The sequence below is a fragment of the Peromyscus leucopus genome, chromosome 16_21 (genome assembly GCF_004664715.2).
Source record: "Peromyscus leucopus breed LL Stock chromosome 16_21, UCI_PerLeu_2.1, whole genome shotgun sequence".
Classification (NCBI taxonomy): Eukaryota; Metazoa; Chordata; class Mammalia; order Rodentia; family Cricetidae; genus Peromyscus; species Peromyscus leucopus.
Genome location: NC_051084.1, coordinates 21,612,733 through 21,640,069, shown reverse-complemented (window position 1 = coordinate 21,640,069; position 27,337 = coordinate 21,612,733). Strand labels below are relative to the sequence as shown.

At 35.6% G+C, this 27,337-nt stretch overlaps 1 protein-coding gene across 9 annotated transcripts in view; it reads left to right on the top strand.

Annotated features, from left to right (window-relative positions):
• Pcdh15 (protocadherin related 15) overlaps nt 1–27,337 on the top strand; it is a 1,398,279-nt gene that overhangs the window by 1,062,258 nt on the left and 308,684 nt on the right. For all 9 annotated transcript variants that reach the window (XM_037199986.1, XM_037199987.1, XM_037199980.1 and 6 more), the window contains one exon: nt 15,309–15,417. In XM_037199986.1, the coding sequence (XP_037055881.1) occupies nt 15,309–15,417 (109 nt within the window). The remainder of the gene's footprint in view (nt 1–15,308; nt 15,418–27,337) is intronic.

Here is a 27,337-nt window from a genome sequence, read left to right as displayed (position 1 = left end):
AATGGAACCACACAGTAATACCTGCCTAGGCTAAGGTAGCTTCAAATGCAATAGAAAGCCCTGTTTCCATACATTTTCAGGACACATACCTTGAATGTGCACCATGCTTTCCAATACCTTTGTTGTTCTCTTTGTTAGAAATGCAGAGAAATGGGTCCAGGAGATGGCTGCAAGAGCACACACTGCTTTTACAGATGACCCCAGCTACAATCCAAGAACCCACATCAGTGTTGTCTTAGCAACCACGTGTAATTCCATCTTTAGGGAATCCAATGCCCTCTTCTGGCTTCTGCAGGCACCTGCACTTAGGTGCACATACACATAGGCAGACATGCACATGCACATAACTTAAATTAATAAAAATACCTTTAAAGAAAATAATGTGGAGAATTAAGTAGACTTGAGGAAGAGCTGTAAGTGAGGAGGTAGAGGAAGCTGATCAGGATGAGCAAGGAGGTTGTAAGGTAGTTTGCATATATCCTCACTGATCATACACATCTCCTGAGGTACTCCTCCAAAATGCAGGTTGTCCAGAGTCTCCCTCAGGGGTCATGATTGTTTCGCTCCTCCCAGAATGTGGTTTCTTTAACAATGGTTTTGGAGGCTAATATGATCATACTTACTCTTGCAAAAAGACCAGTATAATGGGGAAGTCGCAACACTCTGCAGGGGAAATAATTACAATACCAGTGCAGTGAATGAAGGACAAACCTATCACGTTGAACTTCCAAGGAAAGATTGAAATATCTAATGGATGCCTTCACAGACCCTGGGGAAACATACGAAGAACCACTCAGAGAAGACTTATGAAGCCAGCCTTGGTGCCCTGCAGGTGCCAGTGTTCAAGGCATCAACTCCTCAGAGAGATTTACAACTGCAGCCACTCTCACAAGGACAGAGCAGCAGTCTGGACTCATATCTAAGTCATATTTCTCCCAGATATAGAACCAAGTGTTTTGTTTCCGGGGGAAAAAAAAAAAAAAAAAAAAAAAAAAAAAGCCCGTCAGGGATACTGGGATTTACATAATGAGAAAATTCAGTCTGCAGAAGTTGCTCTCCTGTTTGTGATTCGGCTGCGGGGAGCTGATGGGGCAGCCCACCTACAGGCTGTATTTTGAGTTCCTCCCATGAGGCAGACATAATAACACCAAGCTTTGCTGTTTGCTTCCCTTGTGTCCTCAGGAAATTCCAGGTCTATGAGCTTCATAGACACATTATGATTCAAGGTACTCGGTTCCAGTGTTGCTTCATAGGTGTTCTGTTTGTCTGCCCGTTCTTGTTCTTACCATTTCAATCACGCAGAACCTTCGGTGGGACAAGTTCGGTTGGGAACAAGACATGCCTCTTTTTAACCCACTTCCATTAAAGAATTTAAAAAAAAAAAAAGATTTTAAAAAATCAGTTCAGGGCTGGAGAGATGGCTCAGTGGTTGGGAACAGTGGCTGCTCTTCTTGTAGACCCGGGTTCAATTCCTAGCACCCACATGGCAGCTCACAACTGTCCCATTTCCAAGGGGAAAAAAGACTACTGACCCGTCTCTCTCCAGTTAAAAAAAAAAAATCAGTTCATTTATGTCTCCAAATGAGCATGTGCTTTAAGTCCTCTTTTCAGTATTAGGGATGTACTATGTAGAATTACATGGGATTCCCATTTTTTTTAATTTCACACATATTTTATGCACAGGATATGATATTATTTATAAAGAAAATGAATAAATTATAAAATGTCAACATATTAGATTAACTACAACCAGAGAGTGATATTAACATCTCTCTCCTCAATACTAAATGTAAATTCAGTACGTGAAATTGAAAATATTGTATTTGAAATACAGGACAGGGCCTGAGGATGTAACTTAGTGGTAGAATGCTGACGTACCTGCCCAAGGACCTGGCTACAAAGCACTAAATAATCTTAAAGCAGTCATAAAAAGGAAAACTTATCTATAATTACAATAATAGCACTAATTCATTTGTGCCTATTGGCTATTTAGTGAAATGAGAGATATAATGTAATAAACATTACTAAACTTTAAGTAGCATATATTAATAAGCTATTAATATATCATATATCTTCTATACTAGCCCACAATTACTAGATAACAAGTAGAAGTTGACCAGTAATTGTGTTGACATACGACTAATAAAATGTTTTTGATATTCATGTGGAAGCCCTATTTGTTAATAGTTTGCTAAAAGTACTGTGTAAGATGTAACTAGGTAGGGCTGGAGAGATAGATTACCAGAGAGAAAGGATTACCAAGAATCCTTTATGCTCTTAAAGATGACTGAGTTCCCAGCACCCAAACCAAGAGATCCACAACCATCTCTAACTCTAGTGCCCGGGTCTCTGACACCATCATGTAGCCTTTACAGGAACTTGTTCTCTCTCTCTCTCTCTCTCTCTCTCTCTCTCTCTCTCTCTCTCTCTCTCTCTCTCTCTCTCTCTCTCTCTCACACACACACACACACACACACACACACACACATACACACACACACAGTCACACACACACAGTTATATACACATAATTAAAAATAAAAATATTACAAAAATCAATCAGCATTGTGCTTGTAATTAATAAAATGCCTTTGATATTCTTATGAAAAACTTGATGATAGCTTGTATAAAAGGAATGTTTAGGACCCAAATTTCTAATAATACTCTAAATCACTCCCTTTAAGATTCAGGGTTCAGCCGGGCGGTGGTGGCACACGCCTTTAATCCCAGCACTCGGGAGGCAGAGGCAGGCGGATCTCTGTGAGTTCGAGGCCAACCTGGGCTACCAAGTGAGTTCCAGGAAAGGCGCAAAGCTACACAGAGAAATCCTGTCTCAAAAAAACAAAAAAAAAAAAAAAAGATTCAGGGTTCATAGAGAAAGTTTCTACAGCAAACATAATCATCTTCTTTTTTATTGTATTTTTGCCTTGTTTGTTTTCCCTTTTTCTGTGTAACAGGTTTCTCTGTGTAACAGCTCTGGCTTTTTGTAGACCAGGCTGGCCTTGAAATCACAGAGATCTACCTGACTCTGCCTCCAAGTTCTGGGATTAAAGGTGTGAGCCATCATGACTGGCCAACATAGTTATCTTCTAAAACAAATCCAGTTATTTCTGAATAAATTAGTTTCTCTGAATAATACAAATTCATTTAAAGTATTTTAAACACATATTTGAAGACAATAAGAGTTCAGAATCCAAAGCTGCTAAGGGTCATGGCTCTCTGGGTGCCAATGTTTAGAAACTGTTCTATGAATGCTGCTGTAAAAGTAGTTTGTATTTCATTTACCAAGGGAGTGTATTTTGTGGAGTATTCTTTATGGGTTCTATGTCTTCTTATGAAACTTGAAAAATCCGTAAAAGACTCAAAGAGGTAGAAAAAAATCCTCTGGATCTCCAAGGATCACAAAGCATTTCATACCATGTGTTCAATTAAGGATACTGCTGTTATCACTACTAATATTAATATAATATACCTCCCGTCAGTCTACATATTATCTGTCTCTATGTATATTTATCTATTTGTAATCTATATATTCATCACTTATACATTTACACTCATTTGCATATCTATCATCTATCATTCTTTTATCTAATATATATATATGTGTGTGTGTGTGTGTGTGTCTTTCTACCATATCCAACCCTATCAGAGGCAAGCTCATCTTTGTCTCTGTCAACCTCACTTTTGCTAACTGTATCAAAATTTTCTTTATTCAAGATGTACATAATTGAGTATATATAATTCTTCCTGTTCTGAAATAATCTCACACTATGCATTAGCCTATGTATTTTCATCAAGTGCTTTCTAGAAATGTTTATCAGTAAATGTAAATTAACTTGTGGAGCACAAACTTTCTGACCTCATATCATGAGATCCTCAGGGAATCAAAAGCATTATCTAGTTTACTTCAACCGATTGAACGTGATTAGAGTTCAGAAACACACTCAGAGTTTCATAGATTGATACAACTCATTCGTAGATCAATGAGTTATGAGATGATCCCTTTAAATTTTTATTTTAAAAACACAAAGAACTTTATAAAATTGGATGTAAAACTAGTATATGATTTGTTTTGTGAAAAATAATTTCATTGTAGCTCACCTTAATAAGGCCAAATAAAATACTCATTTTAAATGAATATGCAACTCCCTCACCCAGAATTTTAACTTATGTTCAAATATAATAATTGAATAATTTATTTTCAGATTTCTCATCTGTAGCTAGTTTTAAAATCAAGTAGCAGTGATGTATATATCAATGAAGATATTCATGCCTCCAAGCCGACTTCTCAATGAAGTGTTGTGAGGCCCTTGTCCTCCTTAGCTAGTCTGGAGACTGGATTAACTCTGTCTCCAATTGATGGCAAAAATGTGGTATTATAAAGATTTCAGAGTTGTAAGGAGATTGCATGTGGAAAACTGTGATAGGTTATGAGCAAAGCTCAGACTTGTGACCCTCAAGAATGCACTGAATCAATCTGCACCTGAAGTCCTTCATTTTGAAAATGTTTTGTGCTGTCTGGGTTATTCAGTGCTACAGATAGCAGAGGAAAGAGGCATTAATCATATTTTCAAGGAATACGCAGAGACTTCCAGGTATGCAGGAATCAAATGTATGACAAGTTATGATAAGAATAGATTAAATATTCTGTAAACAGTAATAGGGAAGAAAAATGTATATCATGGGTGGTCAGAATATGTATGGCAGAGCTAGGCAGGTTTCAGTGAAAGGGAAAGGGATAAAATGGACTATACTAAATATATACTACAGCATGCTATAATTAATATATATATATATAAATCAGAAAACACAAACAAAGTAAAATATAAGTCACCAAAGGCATGATATTTATAAGATATTAAGCAAGAATAAAGACTTGGATTTATATATACACTATTTGTATAAATTCATGAAATTATGGACAAAAGGACAAATCAAAACAGGCAAGAGAAGAAAAGGGCTGGTCAACCCTGTATATTATTGATATATTCAAGTTTATAGCACTGTGAGACCAAATATACAATCATAAAGAGTGGCAAAGTTCCAACAAACTGGAATTATAGAAGGTGGAACAGCTGGGATTATTCTGCATCTAAAATGATAATCCCATGTGATGTCTTTCGAAGAACAGCAGTAATACCACCTATTAGACCATACATCCCTTCAGTTGCTTAATTCTTAGGTGTAACCCAAGCCCGTCCATGTATGTAAGCATCCATGAGGGTCTGGTAGCATTGTTCATAATACCCTTGAATAAAATCAAGCCAGCCCATCACCAGTGACTTTTCAAACATGGATAAACAGTGCTTGGCTTATTCATCTAATGAACTCTTCTATAAATATTAAAATGAGTTGTTGTAACTATGCATCTCACATGCATGTAAGACAGGATGAAGCAGAAAGGGTGAGTTTCAACAGGATATGCGGTCTTCATAGAAATTCACTTCATAGAAAATTCAAGACAACTAATACTAGTTTGTGATGTTAGAAGATGGGCTATTTCTGGATGGAAAGATGGGTAGTGATTGATAAAGAACATAGGAAATGGGCTGCTGAGGTTCTGCCAATATTCTATTCATCTCAGTGGTGATCCCATCAATGAAATACAACTGTGATAATCTGTTGAATAGATAAGCAATGACTTGAGGAGATTTTTTTGTGTCATACTTCAATAAGGAGCATATTTCAGAAAAACAGCTGATGTGTTATGCATTCTTCTGATACATATGCCTCTCTCTGAGCATGTTTTCAGTGTAGCTCAAAGAGCAAGCTTTCAGTCTGAGCTCTAAGTACTTCAAATTTGTCACAAGACTGGCAGTTTTTCCTGCAACTTTTCTGTCCCAGATCATATGTTCATCATTCCCTGTGCTCACTACTGGATCTATCTTTAATTAGTGCTGATTTATTTGATGAACAAAATACTGTCTAGGATTATTTCAGTCATGTGCCCATGATGTGCATGTGTGCATGCCATAGTGCAAATGTGGAAGTCAGAAGACAACTTTCTGTGGTCAGGCTGTTCCTTCCACTTTTATTTGGGTTCCAATATTTGAACTCAGGACCTCAGGCTTGTGTGGCAATCACTTTACTCACTGGCCTGTCTTGCCTACTGTCTCATTTTTCTGCTGTTGTGATAAGATATCCTTCCAAAAGCAATTTAAGGGAGAAAATGTTTATTTTGGCTTATGCATTCAGAGGGCTTACAATCCATCATGGTGAGGGATATCTTCCCAACAAGACAGCAAGATGAGACAACCACAGTACATCAGCAGTCCAGAAACAGAGAGAGCAGGAAGTGGTGCCAGACTATGATGCTCCAAGACCTACACTTAATGACTCACTTCCTTGAGTGAGACTACACTTCCCGAAGGATCCATCACCTTCCCAAATATTGCTTGGAGACCTGTGTTCACACACATGAGACTATTCAGGGCATTTCGTGGTGAAGCCACAATTCTGTCACAGGACTTTTTTTTACTAACCATTTATTTTCCTTATTTTTACCTATGTTATCTTATATTCATTTGAGTCTCTTTCTTGTATTCATTTTTAATCCACAAAAAAAAAATTATTTTGCATTGTTTGGAGTGTTGGTGTCCGACATGACTTTTCATGAGTCGACAACCATAACATCATCATCGCTATTTATAAAAATTCTGTTTTCTTCTACATAGTTAGTATTCATGTTTACCTCACACACATTGATAAGCTGATAAAACCATACAGTTAAAATTTTATGCAAATGACTCCAGATCATTGCTTTAAGACACTAAACGTACTTCTTTCACCAAATTACATATTGCACCTGATAATTCTAAGACTTTATTTTCTTCAAAACAAAATTTTAAATGATTATATCCATATATTCATACATATGTACATATAGTTACGTATGTACTCTGTGTCTATAAGTGTGTGTATATGTGTATGTGTGTACATGTATGTGTGTGTGTATTTATATATATATATATATATATAATCTGTTTGTGTATGTGTGCCTGAAATTCAGGCTGGGAATGGAGGGGAAGAGATGAGATTCTCAGTCAGACCCAAGGCTGTAAGGAACAAAACAGGGGAAGCCACCAGAGAAGCAATGAAACTGCTGAAGACGGTCGCAGGAAACGGTTCTTCTACCTGCAGATCCTCTTCACTGTGTCTCTGTAGTGGATGCCCTGGAACCGGGGTGCTGTCAATATAGCTTCCTGGAAGCTAACCCCCTGCCTTTAATTTACAACCATGCATGGGGACGCTGTGGTTTGGACAGAATGAAATGAGCCCACAGGCTGCTTCTTCGTCTTCTTCTTCTTTTATTTGCTGTGGATTTTATGGCCTAGTGTTAGGAAATAATGAAGGGGTTGACTCCCTGTCTAGGGATGATTTGGAGATCCATAGTGTCAGAGACACAGACTTCTGAGGAAATAAATATTAAAAGTAGAGATTTGAGGAACATTTTGGAAGTTGGAATTTGTAAGAAGTGCTCAGATGTGCGACTGAAAGGATATTCAAATGCAAATTTTGAAAGTGAATTCAATCTTGGCATAGAGGTGATTACACACCTGAGAGATATCAGAGTAAATATGTTTAATATTGAGAGGGTCACAAAGTTTGAACATTGAGACAATAAAAAGAAGAGATTTTTGTTGCTATTATCCAGGTGAATTTTGTTGTTTGTCTGGCTATAATATAAAATTCCAATGGTCCTGTAAGTATTGATATTATTTTCATGTGTTTTGGCCATGTGTCTTCTGCCCTGTGCACTTTCTACTACTATTCCAGGGAAGATAATTATCAGTGTTGTTTGGAAGACTAGTAAGAACCAGGTGTCTTTCATTAGTGAGTATATAAGCTTCACAATTAGACAAAAGGGCTCCATTTGTTAATATACCATAATAATAGCCTTCAACATAACCTCCTTGGCCTTGCCTCTCACCCAAGTTAATTTATCTTTCAAAAATATGCCAAAGGCAGAGAGCATGTAAAATTTTCTGATAGCTTTCAGCCGATATGTTATTTATACAACTGGTAAAAGGCAGAAAAAAAAAAGCCAAATAAAAACAAATAGGCTCTCAAGGGATCATGTAAGTCTATTTGTTTATATAGAAATATGTGGAAGAACATATTGAGTTTGATATTCATTTCTGTACTATTTAACACATACATATAAGCAAGACTGTGACACAGAACATTTCCAAAGTCTTTTTAAAAAATACTGAATTTATAATACAACATCAAAGGAGAATAATAATGCCCACGGCTTCCCTGTTGTGCACTCTAAATATCATTTTGTTAAAGGGATGCATAATATCTTTAAAATGCAAATCAACTAGTGTTTTTGAATGTTAAAAAAATAAATAACTGTTCAAATGTAAAAAGCATAGCACTAACAAAATAATTCAGTTGTAAATACAAATGGTTAAATTTAATAATTTAAGAATGAAATTTATAACATGCTGAATTTTCAAAGCATTTATTTTGAGCGTTTTAAATATATAATGAATGACTTTTAATATTTTAATGTAGCTTTACCAATCCTGTAAGATTATTACTTGTTTAAAATTGGGAATAAATGTCTAAACACTGATAAAATGGTGAGCTCAGGACTTCATAAGTTGAAAAATATAGAAGTAAAATTCATATTTATATTACTGTAAGATAGTATCTAAGTCTGTTTTTTTTTTTTAATTCCAGGGAACTATGTGGGTATATAGACACATTTTACCTTCCCAGGGCTGCATCCAATCCTACCCATTTTAGAGTTAGCATAATGTCTTGGGAATTGGTGTATTTTCATTTAATTTAGAATACTCCATTACTTCACCAAATGTAAAGTACTGTTAGCCATATGCTATTGAAGTCCATGGAAAGCTAAGCTGAAGTCTACTTAGAATTTTAGCACTGTTTCTCTTACTGGAGTCTCTTAGGTATGAAGACTTCAATAATCAGTCTTCTGGGATCAAATATAGGTCTTCAATTTTATATCCAATATATTTATATAAACATAGGACATATTTTCCCAGTAATGAAATAGAAAATACTTAATGTATAATGACTGTCTGAAGTTATTTTAAAGATTGTCTGTCTATATATGAAAGACCTGGATTTAAGACGGGTCATGCACCTTTTGGACTTAGATCTGATATAATAAGGCTAAATGTTATAATTCAATGGATCATGACTGTCATTGGTCTGATGCAAGTTAAAATTCCAAATATCCGAAATTTTAGCACCTGTTTTTCATACAAGGCAGTTGTTTGAACCATTAAAAAGAGAGCAGAGACTCCTTAAACTAACAGAAAAGTTTCTTAAACCATCCTATCATACGTGGTTGCTAATGAAAAATTCTGGTTGATTATCTGTATATGATAACATTTGCCTTAAACTATTTGAAAGGCAAACTTCAATTGCATAACATTTGTCTTCTCATAAGACCGCAATAACCGTACCTGAAAACTCTGTCTCGGATCAGCTCAGAAGAGCATGTGCATCTCAGCAATGCCAGTGCAGAGAAGCAAGGACTCCAAGTGGAGGCACCTTGACCTTCATAACCATTGAATGACACACTGATTTTTAGGGTGTGTTTTTGTTATTGTGAAAGCATCTATGATTATCTTTACAGTGTGAACCTCCACATGCACATAATTCAGGGTAGATGTGTGTCCCCATAGCTAAAGTGGAAAAAGAACTCAATGATTCAAACCACAGTGAAATGATGGGGTACCCTGCAAGTGTATGTGAGGCAGGGCTTCCCCAAGACACCAAAGACTGTCACACAGCAACTGTGCTTCAGAAGGAGAGTACAAGAATCCCTTGGTGTTCGGGGAGCTTGTCTATGTCTCCTGGAGTTCAGCACAGTTGTGAAATTATGTTAAAATTCAGTAGGCTTGAGACTGTGGTTTATAATACGAATTGGGTATTTTCTGTGTACCAATACAATTCCCCATAAAGAAGTAAGTATAGAAGATAGATGGGGATTTTGAACCACACTTTCCGAATTTCTAGACATATTTAAGCTATGAATGGCTCTATAACTGTAACATATACCAGATACATACCCTAGACAGGCAGGTCACACGCTAAGAGAAACAGGGAGATGAGGACGGACAGCAGTTCTCACCTCACAAGGGTGATTCACTTCCAGACAGCTGAGCTGGTTGGCACTTCATGCACTTGGAGGAATTCTCTCTGCAGTCACAAAGAGACTCTTCTGGAGGTAGTTACTGCAAGGTCCTCTTGAGAGTGATGGTCCAATATAAGCAGCCTGGAAGATTCATTAAGATAACAGTGGACCAGAAAAAGGAATTGAACATGCTGCTTGTCTAGTTCTACATACGGCCACATGACACTTGCATGCAATAAGAATTATATTCTCAAGAATTCAGTTTATATGCTAAATGGAAACTACAGTGTTCCTGAACAAGTCAGCATACCATGTATTAATCTTTATTTGACTTTTTTATATAGGGTGACATTCCAGATTCAAAGTCGTTAAAACATATCTCAGATTAATTAGGAAAAAAAAAGTTGGAACAAGAAAACATTTTTTCCTGGAAGTTCCAAAACTAAGATATTTTGGTGCTCAGTGATATGAACCAAGATGTCTCCTGTTTACTTCATCTGTCATATTACACATGTCACAATGCATATGGCCTCACCCTTGACCATTTTACACTGTATTTTAGAGCTTAGCTTGTTCTTTAAAACTAAGTCCCTTAATTGAATATTCAGCTAATTTGTTTCCAACTCTCCAGTGGTTCTTTGCAAGTTTTAGTGTGTAAAGACATCACTGTCATTCATATGCAAACACTAACATTTCTACTAACTTATTTTTATTTATGCTATTAATAAGATTTTTGTGAAGTGCAGTGTGACAATTCAATACATTATATAATGTGTAAAAATCAAATTAGAATAGTAATCATTTACATATGGAACTTTAATAAGCTATTTTTGATCCACACATAATAATTGTACATATCTGTGAGGTAGAGTGTAATTCAGTAATTAATGATTAAGCAATGAATTATCTTAAAATGGGCTTTATGTATTTGTGTATTTGTTTATTTGACCGTGCACTCAGACATGATCTCACTCTGCAGCTGAGGCTGGCTTGATAATTTCCATCCTCCTGTGTCAGCATCAAAAGCATAAGTGTCATGGGCACAACATGTCACACCTGGCTCATAGTTGTTTATTTGCTTGTTTGTTTGTTTTTTGCCATACTAGGAATTGTAACAATGATCTTCTCCATGCTATGCAGGAACTCTACCAATAACTTTTCAAAGAAGTTTTTGACTTATAATTATATTGACTATTTTTGTATCTATTTAGAATCTCCTTGTATTGATTTCTACTTTTATTTCACTTAGAGTGCCATCTTTGTGGAATGGATTATGTAGCACATTAATGGGTTAGTTTATCATTGAATATCTGGTTAATTTTGCTAAACATTTGATGTGTAGTGGGCTACAATAGTACCTCCCAACTGAGCTGGAACCAGGTCCTCTGCCCTCTGCTCTCTCAGCTAAGAATTCTTGTTGCACTGAATGCATCCTTCTTAAATTTCCATAGTTATCTTTGAACTCTGTCTTAGCCTGGTCCTAGCTACTATAGAGATTTTAGTGTAGACATAAGCTCAAAACAGAAAGCATGCAATTTGTACTGTGCTTTCTAATGAATACACACACATTTCAAACTGAAATGACTTTGTAAAAAGTTTATTATTTTTTTTAAGAAAACCATCCTCAATTAAATATAACCTTCAGTATTCTATAATATTTAAAATTCTCAGTTTTAAAGGTAATGATTTGTCTAAGAAGTAATCTCTATTATCATTGAGGACTTTTTTTTTAACCTATTGTATTAGTTAGGGTTCTCTAAAGGAACATATATGTGGTATGTTAGAGTGTCTTATAGGATGTGGTACACCTAGTCTAACAATGGTTATTTACTGATGAAAAGACCAAGAAGCCTGCAGTTGTTCATTCCACAAGGCTTGATGTTTCAGCTAGTCTTCCATGCACATAGTTGTCCCAAAGAAGTAGGCTCTGACACCGGTGAAGGAATGGACTCTCACTGAGAGTGAGGGAGGCAGGCAAAGAAAGCAAGCTTCCTTCTTCAATGCCCTTCATAAAGCTTGCCACAAGAAAGTGTGGTCCAGATTTAGAGTGGTTCTTCTGGCTTCAAGTGATCTTGAATTAAAATGGGTCTTCGTACCTCAAATGATTCAGTTAATTAAAAATCCCTCACAGGTGTACCCAGCAACTTGGGTTTTTAGTTAACTCCAGATGTTGTCAAGTTGACAACAAATAACAGCCATCACACCAATAAACCTAGAGTTTGCTGCCAAACTCATGGATGATAACAGATGAGAACATTTCTATAAATATGTGCTTCAAGCCTATAGAGGACAAGAGAAAATATCAGTCTTCATATGCTAACAAGAGATTTAAAATCAGCAATTCTCCAGATCTTCTATAAAAAGAAGGAAGCTTTTTACCCAAAGGGATTCTCTTTTCTTATTCTTATCACTATATTTATTTCTTTATAATATAAAATAGTATATGTATGATATTGATCTAGTCCAAAAATAATAGGTAATATATATGTATATATACATATATATATTCCATTTTCTCCTTCTAGACAAAGTCTCTGAAGTGTTCTTACTCTTTAATTCTTCTAATGTCAAGTAAAGTAATTCTAAATCATATCCATACCTCTTTCATGTTCTCACTTTTTTATTATATGAGACTTATTAACAAACAATGATATAAGATGAGGAATCTAATTTACACTTCTCTATCTTCACTGATTTTCTTTGCTGTGTTATTTTCAGTTTTTCTATTGTTTGTGTAACTTTAAATAATGTAATCAAATCTCCATTGCTCATTTCAACAAGTCTACATAATAATGAATGTGGATTTTAAATTACCTGATGAATTACCAAAACCAAACCTTATTCTGGTTTGGTAGCTTGGGGGTGCTAAAGGAACAAGAAGAGTAAAGGGGTTCACAGGGAAATTTCTCTACTTGATACTCCAAGAGAATAGCTCAGATTCTAGTTTCTTACAAATTGTGAATAGCAAAATGGGTTTTGTCTCTCCAATAGTCAGAGACTTCTGAGAATTCCTGGGAATACCTGACTTTGGGACATAGGAATGGATTGTAGAGAATCGTCAGCTTTTAGGAGCCTCCCTAGGTCTACTAGAATGATGCTTATGGAAAGCAACTGAAGAAGTAATTAGTGACATAACAGCAAAGTAGTTAAAGGATGAGTTAACGCTGAGGCAAGGTCTCTTCAGGTGTGACCAAAAGGTACTGTTCAACGCTTAACTAACCAAGATAGAACCTCGGACATTTTTCATTTTAGGGAAAAATACATTATTATATATGATATGAACTGACTATTGAAAAGTTACTATGTGAGAGAGGGGGATAGGAAAAGAGATGGAGACCAAAAATAAAGTACAGGGAGAGGAACAGTGGGAAGGAGGAAGGACGGAGGGGAGGACAGTGAGGAATTCTAGAAGGTTTTCTATATGTATGATGGAGAGAAAAAGAGTAATCATCTGGATTTAATGAGACAATTTTTATTTTGAGGTGATATATCCATGGTTCTAAATCCACATTAAAAGAAGATATACAATGTTATTAAATTGGTCCTATCAGTGTCTCATTATTTATAGGAAAATATAGTGAAACCACTTAGAAAGCTTATCAACAATTATGCAGCCCCTGAGATTTATGTGAGGTACTAACAATTGGCCAATTATTATATTTCATCCTATGATTTTAATGAAAAAGAATTGCCTGTGGCTATATAACATGATTGCTCATGTTAAATATAAGCAAACACCATACAATGTCCCCTGAGAATTTAAACTACTGGATTTGCCTAACAGTACATAGCATGGTTCAGTGTTCTTCATTTCAGAATAAATCCCATAAAAGCATGTTGTAGTACTTTCTCAGACACTGAGGAAAAAATTGATTTCCCTTTAGACTTACCATTTATATATTTTGTTTGGGAGTTGTACACCCTTAATGTTTCCTAAACTATGTTCTAAGAGGATTATTTCAAGGAGATATTAGTGGATGATTGCTTAATGTATGTAAAAAAAAATAGCATTTTCTTTGTGTCACTATGAAAAGCAGCATAATTAATTCCCCGAGACCTCCAGGAAATATTATCTTTTCAACACTTTATCTACTATAGGGTTTCCCAAGCTGGTCTGCTGAGTAAGATTTCCATTGTTTTCCTCGGCATGCATGTCACCGTTTTCTCATTTTACTGGGCCATGTCTGCTTATGCATCCTCTACTGTAATGGCAGAGCTGAAAGGCTGCACACCAGACCTCTGACTACAAGAGCCTAAACTTATTGCTTGGTCCCTTTCAAAAAATAAGTGTTCCAATCCTCTTTTAAAGATTTATTTATTTTAATATTTATGTGTAATATGATGTTTGCCTACATGTATGTAGGCTACACCATGTTATGCAGTGCCCATGAAGTTCAAAAGAGGGTGTTGGAAGCCTTGCAACTGGAATTATAGAGAGTTGTAAGCCACCACATGGCTTTTGGAAACATAAGCAAGGTCCTCTGAAAGTAAAACAATGTGCCTAGCTGTGATTAATCTACCTATTCACCTTTCCCACACTAGTATGGCAATCTTAAAAGCTCATTGGACACCACTGAACATGAAACTGAGAAACACTGACTTAAAGGAATCCACTATCATCCTAAACAGAATCTTTTTAGGCCACTATCAATTAAATAAACACAACTGTAATATGTACTTTATTTTAATTACATGAAACTTGAATGGTGTGGCTTCGGTTTCTTTTTAATTAAAAGATATTTTGAGTGTTTTTTTTTTCTCAACTTCACTGTAATTATCAGGATAAAATAAATTATTTAAGAATGGAAGTATATAGAGTCTCAAATCTTTTCTAAAACAGGGAGAAGTCACATAAGGAGCTATTTCATGTCTTTGCATTTCACTTAAGTCTTCTAAGCACTTTAAGGCTATAATAATTTTTCTCCCCTAACTTCCTCCTGGGGGAATCCTTTAGATAAGGTTTTGTGCACAAAGCTACTACATGTTTTCATTTTGAATTTGAGAGACGCTCCTTTTCTCTCAGACTTAGAATTACCTACTAGGGAAAGTATCAAACTGTAAGCCCATGCATTTGAGCTTCCCTGCCTGCTTAGTACATATCTAGTTGTCCAAATTCAAGGAAACATCCTGGTGTCAGCTTTCCCTGAAGTATGAGTGTGCAGCACAGCTAAACACTCTGATTTTCTTCCAGGAAGAACTGAACCCCATTTTGGTGACCCCACCTATCCAAGCCATTGATCAGGACCGAAACATCCAACCTCCATCAGATCGACCTGGCATCCTCTACTCCATCCTTGTCGGTTTGTATTTGCCAACATTTTATCCTGTTAGAAATCTGTGAACGAATTCCCTCAAATCTTATCAAGCTCTTTCATAACAAGACTTTTCTTATTGAAAGTTACATATATAAAACTAGATATAAATCTGAGTCTTCCTTCTTCCTGTTTCAGTAAAATGTTATAGAACTGGCAATATTGGCTTTATAAAACAAACAAGATACAGATCAACTTTAAAGCATTTTACAGTGATTTTTTTTCAAAATCAAAAAAAGATGGGCTTTGTTGAAGCTCCTGGAAGAAGGGAAGGACTACCATCCCAAGAACATGATATGTATACCCAGGGCCCATTTCTGCTCTGAAAACAATGTTTGTGCTAATCCATCACTATACATGTTATCATTTGCAGAAGATGCAAAAATGAATTGATTTGACAAAACTGTTTTAAATTACATTGATAAAGCATAGATGTTTCTGGTTTCTCTGACTGATGGGCTCTGGAAAGACAGATGCATGTGGGAAACCAGTATCTCTGAACTGGGAATTGCTCATCTTAGAATGACCCCAGTAGAATCCAACATTCATTTCCAGTCCCAGTCTCTGGCTGTGCCTCCAGCCTATGTGCTCACATGCACACACCACCATATTAGGCAGATTCTAGACAATTTCACACTGTCATAATTAGAAGTAGTATTTCTAAAATTTGGCCTGATAGTTCTATTTCAAGGCTTTATTCTTTAGAACAACGAATAAAACACAGGCCAAATGCAGAGCTCTAGCTATTAAATTATTATTATTTTTAATTCTTATGAATATAAGTCGTTTTAAGCCTATCGTTGTCTTGTTGTAAATAACAGGAAACATGAAATGTTTGATCCACCAATTGTAGGAAATTATGAAATATGTCCATCTGTACTATAAATAGAGAGGTGAGAGGTAAATGCTCCAGACTAAAGAGAGTATATGTGGGTACAAAAGTATCAAAAGCAGAATTAAAATAGGAGGAAGAAGTAAACATTTCTAAAAGAGCTGCCCAGCTCTGGCTATAGCTATTTTAAGAGGAAAGTGGTGTCTGCAGGTGGAAACCAATAGAACTATTGCTATTTGCAATCAAAGTCCCACTGTAACTAAGTCAGTTCTCTGATACCTTGAGGCCATTAGTGCCCATGATGTTCTAGTCAAGACTTTCTGCAAAGGAGATAGAAAAATACTGATGGATTGACAAAAGACAATGCACAGGAATATCATCCAAACATCTGCAAAATCAATAACAAAAGACAAGCCCTTCTTTTAAAAGTTGAGTTTGATATCTCCTTAAGTGGGTTAATGTTTTTATGGGTGTAGACTCAAGCAGGCTGTTTAACTGGTGATCTTCCCATGTGTAACAGTAGGGATGAATTTTAGTCTTACTTTGAAACGGGCTACAGGAAAAACATTCAAATCTAGATTTCTAGTAAGTACAATGTTAAGATTTTCTGCTGAACTGAACTTTTCCATGAAATATGTGTGTATTTAGATATTTTTATTTGGTTTTACTTTGTATTCATTATTTCGGTAATAAGAAGTTATAATTCTGATTAAGCCTTCATGTGAATTTCAATGCTGAGTTGAAAGTTTAGATGAAAGTTCCAGTCTCTTATGGATGGAATTAGGAAAGGCAGTCCAGTAAGAACTTTTGGAGACTTAGCCCTCTCTGTGGTTGGATAACTGTCCCCAAAAGGCCACAAAGTGAAGACTTAATGCCTAGGCCAATGGTGCTGCAGGTGCTGTGTGTGTACACAAAGTGGCCCAGTGGAGTCCACGGTCACCAGGGATGTGCACAGGAAGGAGATCGAGGGACCCTGGTTTGTCTTCTCTCTCTCTATCACTCACTCTGATTTGCAATTTCCATCTGCCATTCATATTAAGAGCCTGAGGCAATGGGCCCTGTGATCTTGGACTTGAACCTCTGTATCTGTGGAGTAATAAACTGCATTTTTTTAAATAAGTAGTCTGTCTCGTTTTTTTGTTTTGTTTTGTTTTTTTATCATAGCAACACAAAGCTGACTAATGTAACCCTCCAAAAACATTGGAAAGGTAAAGGAGAGGAAAGAAAAAAAAGAAAGAAACCAACAAAAAGAAACGAAATAAATGGGGAAGGAAGCCCAAATCAACTTTATCAGAACTGAAAATTAACGAAGCTTCCCCATTTCTCATTGGCTATACAAGCAAAGCAGCTAAACGTTGATAACAGCAGTGAGCTTTGCATTGTTTTCGCTCTTTAGGCCCCACAGCCCGCTTCGCAGCCTGACTCCTCAATGTAGCCCATCGGCACTTAAAATGGACAGAATAAAACAGGGGATCTCTCAGTGCCTCACTTACCAAAACTGTTAGTTTCTGACCTTTCTCAGGGTTCCCTGAAGCACCATCAGAAAGGGACCTCTCACGTCACCAAGGGCAGAATGGCTTCTCCCATGGGCATTTGTCAAAACACTTAAGGCAAATACTTTGCCTTTGTGGCTGCTTCTAATGAAATGGGGAATATTTAAGGAAATTTGTAAATAAGTAAAAGGTTTGAAAGGTAGAGAAAAGGATCCACTTCAATGTAAAAACTTCATCATGTCTGTTGGAATCTAGAACAACAGAAAGATTTATGCTGTGTGTACACACAGAAAAATTTTGGGAAGGCTTTAAACTCTGCCCTTCCTTGCTGACCTGCAAACCCCCCAAAACCAGTAATTGAGATAAGGGCTCTGCAGACAGAGAGTTGGACAACTAAAGATGCCGCTCAGACAGAGAGCTCTTCTGGAAGAGCTAGAAAGCATGTTGGCAACAGTGTGTAAAACAAGACAAAACAGAGCACAGCCCCATGCAGTCATTCAGCCATCCAAATGACAGAGCAGAGCCCTTACATAAAGCAGATATCACCACATACAGATATAGCTACACAGCCTGTACAACAAGCAGGACAGCAGCAGACCCTGACAAGAGCAATAGTATGACTTCCTCAGTTGTCACATAATAAAATTTAAAATGCTCAGATCTGAAGGAATCAAATTATTAAACTAGAGAAAATCAGTAAGTATGGATGTGATAGATAGAAAATTAAGTCAAATTTTGTTTTCCTCAGGAAGACTAAACATTAGTCCACTGGACAAACACTTTCAGTCTCCTAATCAGTGTGTAAAAAGTTAAATGGAGGCACATACAGAGAGATAAAGGAAGGCAGAGGGATGACGCCTGAACAAATACAGAATAGCGACAGAGAAACAGATGACTTAAAAATAATGGGAATAAAATTGAGAAGTATCCCTGAAATTAAAATTTCAATAATGGTTCTGAAGAGCACCTTCCACTGAAAAGAAAAAATGTAGCAGGATGTGAAGAGAGACCAGCTGATGTTCTGAAATCCAAATCAAACCGCAATCTATAGACCTCTCTACTTTCCAATTGCCGAAAACATAAAATAGTCTTCTCAAATTCACCTGGAGAGCTTGCTCTCCAGTGTAGACCATTCTGAACTGACAATAATGTTGATTAAGTGGGAAATCATTGAAATTATACAAACTGTATTCTCTGACTATAGACAGACTTCATAGTACCCCAGACAAAACCTCAAAAACAAAACACCACCAAATTACCATAAACATGATGTGCCCGATGTATTGAACCATCTCTATCTATTTCGATTTATTTTGATCATATAGGTTTTAACATCATATTAATAGTAACAGCTTACTTTGTCACCTCAAAGACAGTTTATGGAAGTTATCTAAAACCATTGCTTGTTGCAGACCTGGCCAGAGAGTGGGTATTCTGTCTTCTAGAATCAATGAGACTCCCTTCAACACAGGACATTACATGATCACTAATCTTTGTACATAGATACATTGAATTGGAATGTTGAATTGATGTGTGGAGGTCATGTAAAATGGCTGTCAGTCACTTTCCCAACACTGCCAGTAAGATCAACCTTGTAAGATAATTAACACCCATTATCAGGAGAAAGTGACAATTAAAATCTATTTATGCCGAAAACAAGCAAAAAGGCTTCAGTAATTTATAGAAAGTATGTATAATGGTAATGAGACTTCCTTTGGATGGATTCCTTTCTGTGGATGCTGGATAGCAATGGGTCTGAAACAGCAGATTAATCACAAGTGACTGTAAAAAGAGGCCTGCCAAACCTCATACTAAGCTAAAAACCCACTGACAGAAATAGTCTGTGTATGTGAGAGTTTCTTGCTTCTAATTGTGTTCTTAAGTTTTTCCAAGTAGTATCTACCAAGCACTGTTTCAATGGCATCATTAACCCAGCATCATAAATTACAAATTAACTTCTAGTGGTGTGAAAGGCTACTGATTTTTGCTCTTGTAATAGACAGAACTATCAGTACTATGAAATATGTATGAACAGTAATTATGATACAAGTAATACATATTAAATATCATCTAGATATGTTATAACCTAAAATACAACATTTTAAAAGCTATTTTCTGGTTGATCATGAAACTATGATATATAATAATATTTCAAATACCATGGCAACTAAAAAATAGGTTTCATGAACTAATTAAGGATGCAAAAAGTAAAGCCAGAAACCTCAGTTCAAATTTGTTTATAAATCTTCATGAACCACCCCCCAAAAAAATCCCTGAGAATTTACTTTGTCACAGCAGGGTATAAAGTACAGTCACACTGGAGGAGTCACAATAGTGTGTGGATTGTCATATATATGTCCATTGAAAACTTGAAGAAAATGTCTCAAGCCCAAGACATCCTGTGATATACTTCAGATCCCAGAATTATGAAGAGAGCACAGATTTTTTTATTGTTTTGTTTGTTTGTTTGTTTATGTTGTTGTTGTTTTACTTTGTTTTTACATGGTAGGAGACATCTTAGGGATGAATCATCCCCTGTGTGTCGGTCTTTTAAACATTACATAATTTGCACAACATCGTCAAGGTGCATTTTGCTCACGCTTTTCCCTTCTCTATAATGTTGATCATTGGGGGAGATGAGCAAGGCATTAAAGGTAATAGGTATTATAAGAACTGAAACCCAAGAGTAATTTGATGCAAATGTAGATTTTTTTTAAGTCCTACATAAAAATAATATTAAAATTTTCAAATTATTTTATTTACTGTAAGGGAGAAACCTTTGGTGGTAGCATCAGAGGAATGTAAACATTAAAGGAGTAACATTTGAAATTAACATCAGAGGAACACAATATTAGTAGAGCTTACCTGAAGATTAAGGAAGACACGAATTCACTGGAGAAAATACAGAGCTTTGGAGATGTTTGTGGATGAGTAGCACGTCCAGACAGATGGAGAATTGTTGCTTGGACTTAACAGCACATTTTTCTGTGATAAATGTAATAAAGCCCAGTGGTATGAGGAGACCTTGGTTTTGCACATGCACTTGTGTCCTCGGAGAATATGATGCTTTAATACCTTCATTTCTACAATGCACTCAACATTCATACACCACTGGAAAGGGTTCATAGACAACCAGTTGAAGAGAAATTACATATTAAAGTTTCTTTTGTTTTTGGTGTATTAATTAGCAACATTTGACTGGTACTTATAAAATGAATCATTACTTATCTATAATGTTAGCTTTGGAAATTATCTTTAATTTTCATGTCTTCATGACAGCAGTAAACAAGGCTTTTTTAATTTCTGCATATATCAATCATATATATATATATATATATGTAAATGTCCCTCATCATTATATTTGAAACACATCTTCAATATAATGAACCACAATGATAAATGATTTTCGATGGAAATCTGTCTGTTAAAACACAGACAAATGAATTTTTATTTATCTTGGAAGTAAAGTTTTTAAATAGAAAGTTTCTTCCTCAGTTCAAGAAAATGTTGAGGACATATCAGAGGCAGGAATTTCAATAAAAGGCATTCAAGGACCTTTATTCCAAGCACTTCATGTAACCAGAGGGCTATTAGCACTGTGCTCACAGTGAGGTGGGCTGGGGCTCTTATACAGCTCCATTCAGGATCTCAGGACTTTGAGAAAGAACACAAAGCACAAAGTGACTCTGTGGAGACAGAAATTCCATGAGCAGCTCACATTTGCTCTCAGCAATGCACAAAAACTAGGTTAGCAAACACAACTAGATACATATCATCCCATCTACGTGTCTAAGACATAAAGATATAGACCTCTTCTTGCAAACAACAGAGGTCAAGTTTTAGTGGTCTTGCAATTATCTTTTATTTCTTAATTCCAGCAAAATTCTGACATAGAAACAGAAAGGATTAGCTTAATAGTATCAAAAAATAATGTGTTCTTCAAAGGATATTGTTAACTGACTTACAAAACAGGTGACAGAAAAAAAAGATCTAGACTAGCAAAATGTATACAGAACAGGAGGCTTTCCCTGGGAATGTAGAAGACGACAATGTAATAATAAAAGACAACTTAATTATAATTTGGCTAAAGTTTGAATAGACTTTATTTATCATAGAAAATCTATAACTATATAAAAGTAAGTAAAAGTTCTTTTAGTTTATTTATCTTTAAAGAAAAGCAAATCAAAACTCAATGAATATGATTGCATACCTATTTGAATTGCCCGCATTTGAGAAATGACCTCTTCAGTTGCTAGCAAACACGTGGAGATTACAGAATTACTGTGCAATGCAGTGCTGATGAGAATGTCAAAGGGTTCAGTCACCTTGGACAACTAGCATTTTCTTAAGAAGAGAAGCGTGGTCATAAATGAAAAAAACTGGTAACAGACACTTCTAACAATCTCTCATGCATCCTACTGAGTTGAAGAAGTCTGTTAATTATATGATTTCATCTAAATGGGTTCTTAGGAAGGTGGACCCAAGAGACAATGAGCAAATCTGGCTGCTGAGATAAGAATCTCATGGAGGGCACTTTGACCATAGCCTGTGTGAATCACCAATGAGGTAGTGATTGCACAACAAACCTATCTGAGACACTTGCAACAGTGCTACCTTAAACAGATAATAAACATTTAGACTCAACACCTGATAGGAGCTTACTCTCTGGCTATTTATCCAAGATAAAAGAACATCAATGCTCATCAACTACTGATGTGCACAAGAATGGTAAAGAAACTGCATCTGTGACTAAATGTTATTGGCATCCTCACAAACACAAGAATAGATAAAACATGGTGTATTGATAGAGCAGAAAAATTCCAATCCAATAAAAAAAATGGCCTATAAATGCAGAAAAGAGTATGAATCACAAGGTTGCCATGATAAGAATAGATGATACCACAAAAATAACACATGCTGGCGAGAAGTTCAGAGTAGAGGAGGGCAGTCAGGAGCCATCGTGCAGTTATTCACAGGTGCATTGCTTGAATAGTGATAGTGGTATGTGGATCAACATGAAATTATACTTCTAAACTATATAAAGTTTATGGTACAGTAATTATAGTTCTCTTATAGAAAACAAATTACATCCAACTTTGTAAAAATTATGGAGTGCTAATTTACCTTGACATTCCCTTCACAGAACTATGAGGGTAGAAATGCAGGCTTTTTGTGTGTATATACAACAATAAGTTTTCAAATACATGAGTTCTGTTGACTACAAAAAATTACATTCTGAAATTCACTGTATTATAATGTTCATAATTTAACTGGTCTGGGATCCAGCTTTCAAATCTGCATAAAATTTGGGCAATCAAAATTGTGTCTAGGCAGGAGTTTCATATGAGTATAAAAATTTGTGTACAATGGATAGACAAGCATTGTATTTTTACTTCTCCTTAGTAAAGCATCATATTTTAAGAAGTATAGAATATTAAACTGCCATAGCATTTGCTCTAGATCTCTATCTACACATATGATCCATTAGTATGTACAATCACTTCTACAAATCTACCTTCTGTAACAATAGACCTAATGGTTTAATTCATTGGGCGAGCTTATATGACCTGAAAAAAAAGATTATGGGGTCTAGAAACAGATATTCTATGGTAGAATCCTGGTTCATTCATTTGCCGGCTGTGAGAGCTGAAGGCATTTTCTCCTTAATCTCTCTTGAGTGTTCCTCTGTTCATAGAACCAATAATGACATCTTTCTCATAGAGCTGTTTGACACTTAGTTGAAGGAGATTTATAAATAAAAAGATGACAATGTTTCCCCTACAATACGCTCTGAGTTATCATCTAATAAATGTTTCTCTCCGGGGGCTAACCCCCTTTTCCTAGATCAACTGTGTTGCACATTCGTTCATATTCATGGCTCTCCTTCTAGCATATCCCAACTATATTCTCCTCCGAAGGGATGGCTGGTGAAACCAACAAAGCCAACTCTGAGTTATACTGTACTTTACAGAAATTTCAATGGAAATATCTAAAAATATGAGAGAATAAAGATTTTCCATGTGCTATTACTTAAGAAATGATAAACAAAGTGAAGTTTTTATGTATATATTCCCTTCCATTCTTCCAACTTATTATCGTGAAGACATAGCTCTTCAATCCACAAATATCCATTGCAAATGTCTGTAAAATAACTGCTTAAAAGTCTACTGTTCATCCCTATTTATTATAAGTTTCTCACAAACATACTTATGCTTTACAGCTTTTTTTTTAAACTTTGTAAGTATGTCAGGCAGGGTGGTAAAGTTGCATATGTTTACCTGTTATAAATAATATTTCTATTGAGTCATTTTAAATTTACACTGATTTTCTTCCAATCAATTTTTCCCTAGATGTGTTTACTGGAAACATAAGTTGAAGGTTGTTGAGGTTCCCTGCTGAACACATCGTGCTCTCTTTGGCATGATTTTATATGGCCGCCTCTTAGATTTACTGTAAACAAGTGAAGGGTTTTGTTGCCTCTGCTGAAGCCATTTCCTAGCTGATGGGCAACCTCTTTTGTGTTATTATCCCAGAAAACCCAAGACTAAACATGCATGGCACATAGATAAATATGCACAAACACATAGACAGTGTTTTCTTACAATTTTGGAGGTTAAGATCAAGGTTCCCATCTCTGACTCTTGACAAAGTCCCCATCCTGTAAATGCAAGAGGACATCCTGACCTCCTTTTTGTTATTAGTAGGGTTTTTTTTTTTTGTTTTCTGTTACCAGCTTGAATAAGTTCATAAAAAGAAATGTGTGCTCTCAATTATTTGGATTTCCTGTATAATTTTCTAGTTTTCAAGTGGTACCAACCATCCTCCTCCATAATAAAATAATGTCTTAGTGAGGGTTTCTATTGCTGTGAAGAGACATCATGACCATAGCAACTCATATAAAGGAAAATATTTAATTGGGTGGCTTGCAGGTTCAGAGGTTCAGTCCATTGTCATCATGAGAAGCATGATGGCATATAGGCAGACATAGTGCCGAAGAAGGAGCTCTATGAAGAAGGAGAGTTCTACAGCTTGATCTGCAGACAGCAGAAGGAGACACTGTGTACCACACTGGGCATAACTTGAGTATGTAAGACCTTAACACCCACTCCCACAGTGATACAGTTCTTCCAACAAAGCCACACCTACTCCAACAAGGCCATGCCTCATAATAGTGCCACTCCCTTTGGGCCAAGCATTCAAACACATGAATCTATAGGGGCCTTACCTATTCCAACCACCACAATGATCAATACAGCACTCTTGTTTTGAATGTTATGAAATTATGATAAATTTTAAAAATTTAAACATTAGATTTGTTTCAAGTCAGGATAGTTATTATAGATGCTCAAAGTATCTGACTTTCAGGAAAGAAATCTTTCTTACTGGCTCTTGAAATGTGGATGGCAGCTTAGGAGACTTGTAAATCATTCTTGCCACCTGTAGTGAAATAGTTCACAGTTCTTTTAAATTTCTGACATGGACCCAGAGTGAAAAATGCCCTTTAAAAACTTCAATTATTTGTGATACAAGTGATTTGTATCAAATCAAATACATTATATCAAATAGAGTTGATACAATGACAACCAGACTACCAAGGGTGATCATTGTTCCCAAGTGGGTCATCATTTCAGTGTGCAAAGCCATGGAGTGTGCATTTCTCTTCTTAGAGCTAAACTATAACATGAGATTACCCATTTACTTCTAACTTAAGACTTGATGTAAATATTTTTATTTTACCTTCAGTCTTACATTCATATCTCTTTTTTGGTATTTCTATTGGTTTTCAAGACTTTAAGTGCTAAAATTCAAATATCTCATATTTAATTATTTAACTAACTGTCAAATGCCTTCAGAGTTAGAATAAAACCATCAACCCTACCATCATGCTATGAGTACTATACATAGCTTCATTTCAATCTGTAACTCTTCTGTCTCAGCTATATTCACTGGGATAAGATAACAAATTGTTACCTTTTGAAGTTCTGGGATGTTTGTGCTTATAACACCAAATGAATTCACATTTAGATTGGCATTTCTGAAATATCTGTAAATATATTTTGTTTTATAATTACATAGGACATAGACAGATAGATAGATAGATAGAAGACAGATATAGAAATATAGATATATGTCCAAAATTAAATGTTATTAAGAGAGTCTGACTTCTATGCCACCCTGACATTTATTGCTTCACTGTCTCTCTCTTACATTATAAATTTTTAATATTATGATTTTTCCATTTAAATATAATATGTATTCCTTTTCAGTAGGCCAATTTCCTAAGTTCAATTTTACTCATCTAAAGATAGCTACATTGATAGTTAAAGAAACGTGTTCTAAATATATATGTATGAGTAGATGGATGGATGTATATAGTATTCATTCAAAGATATAGTGTCACTTATTTATCCAGATAACTAATATAGATTTTAGATGGTTATTTACGATAACAGTGGTATTCTGAATTTGTTGAGTGGAGGATGTGTATAGTCAGTGGCAGTGTACTGATCATGAATAAGGCTGTAGGACACATCCCTGGGGCTATTACAAAGAAGATAAACCTAGCTTTGGTGCAGATCTACAGACTGATCAAGCCAAGTTCTTCGGAGGTTTTGCAACACTCTTTACTAATGCAACATTTTTCCAAAAATGAGAGATGGAATCTTAATGCAACTGAATTTTTATTTGTGTTCTTAAGTCCAGAGGAAGCCATCTACGGGTGTGACTAATATCACACTATTTTCCTTCTATGTGCTCTGTATAATCTCTCTCAGCCCATTTCAACTCATTGCTGTCGATTTTTCCTATAAATAAATCTCTCTATAGCCGTAAGTATAATTACTTACCATGGCTGAAATTAGTAATTATAAATCTCTTTGTATTCAGAATATTTAATCTCCCAAATTTTCAAGTCCTCATTACAAGTATAAATTATTGACCGGGTCACTGATGGTTACTGACATGTTTAATCATTAATGTGATATGATTTTACTTTTACATCTGACTGCTCTGACCTGATATTTCTTTTCTTTGGGAAACAAGAATATTCTAACATACAGGGAAAGATGATATAGGAAATAAGAAAATTTGCAGGAACAAATATATTACAATGTACTAAAATGCCTGCATTTAAGAAATATGCACCTTAAAAAACAAATCCATTTAAATTTTCAGTGGTTGGCATAATTAGCTGAATTTATCTTAAAAGATAGCAAACAAAAAAATCTTCCCTGCTGCAGGAGAACATGTTTATGATAGTTCGTAGGCATCTTGATATTTGGTTTAAATTGCTAGTCTTTATTTATTATAAGATATGTTGAAAAACCATGCAGGGTATAATTAAGATTTATGTACCATTAAAATATAATTTTATAATCCAGAATTTGCTTTTCCCTTACTTAATGTCTCTTTTCATATGATGAGTTTCCAAATTAATTAAAGAGCTCTAAAAAAAAATCCAGAAAACCATCCAAACAAATAACTTCCCTTTCTCTAACTCATAAGCTAATTAATTATATATCACATTTGCATCTGCTCTCCCTAGACTGGATAATTTAGAAACTTAATTTGCTAATGAAATTGT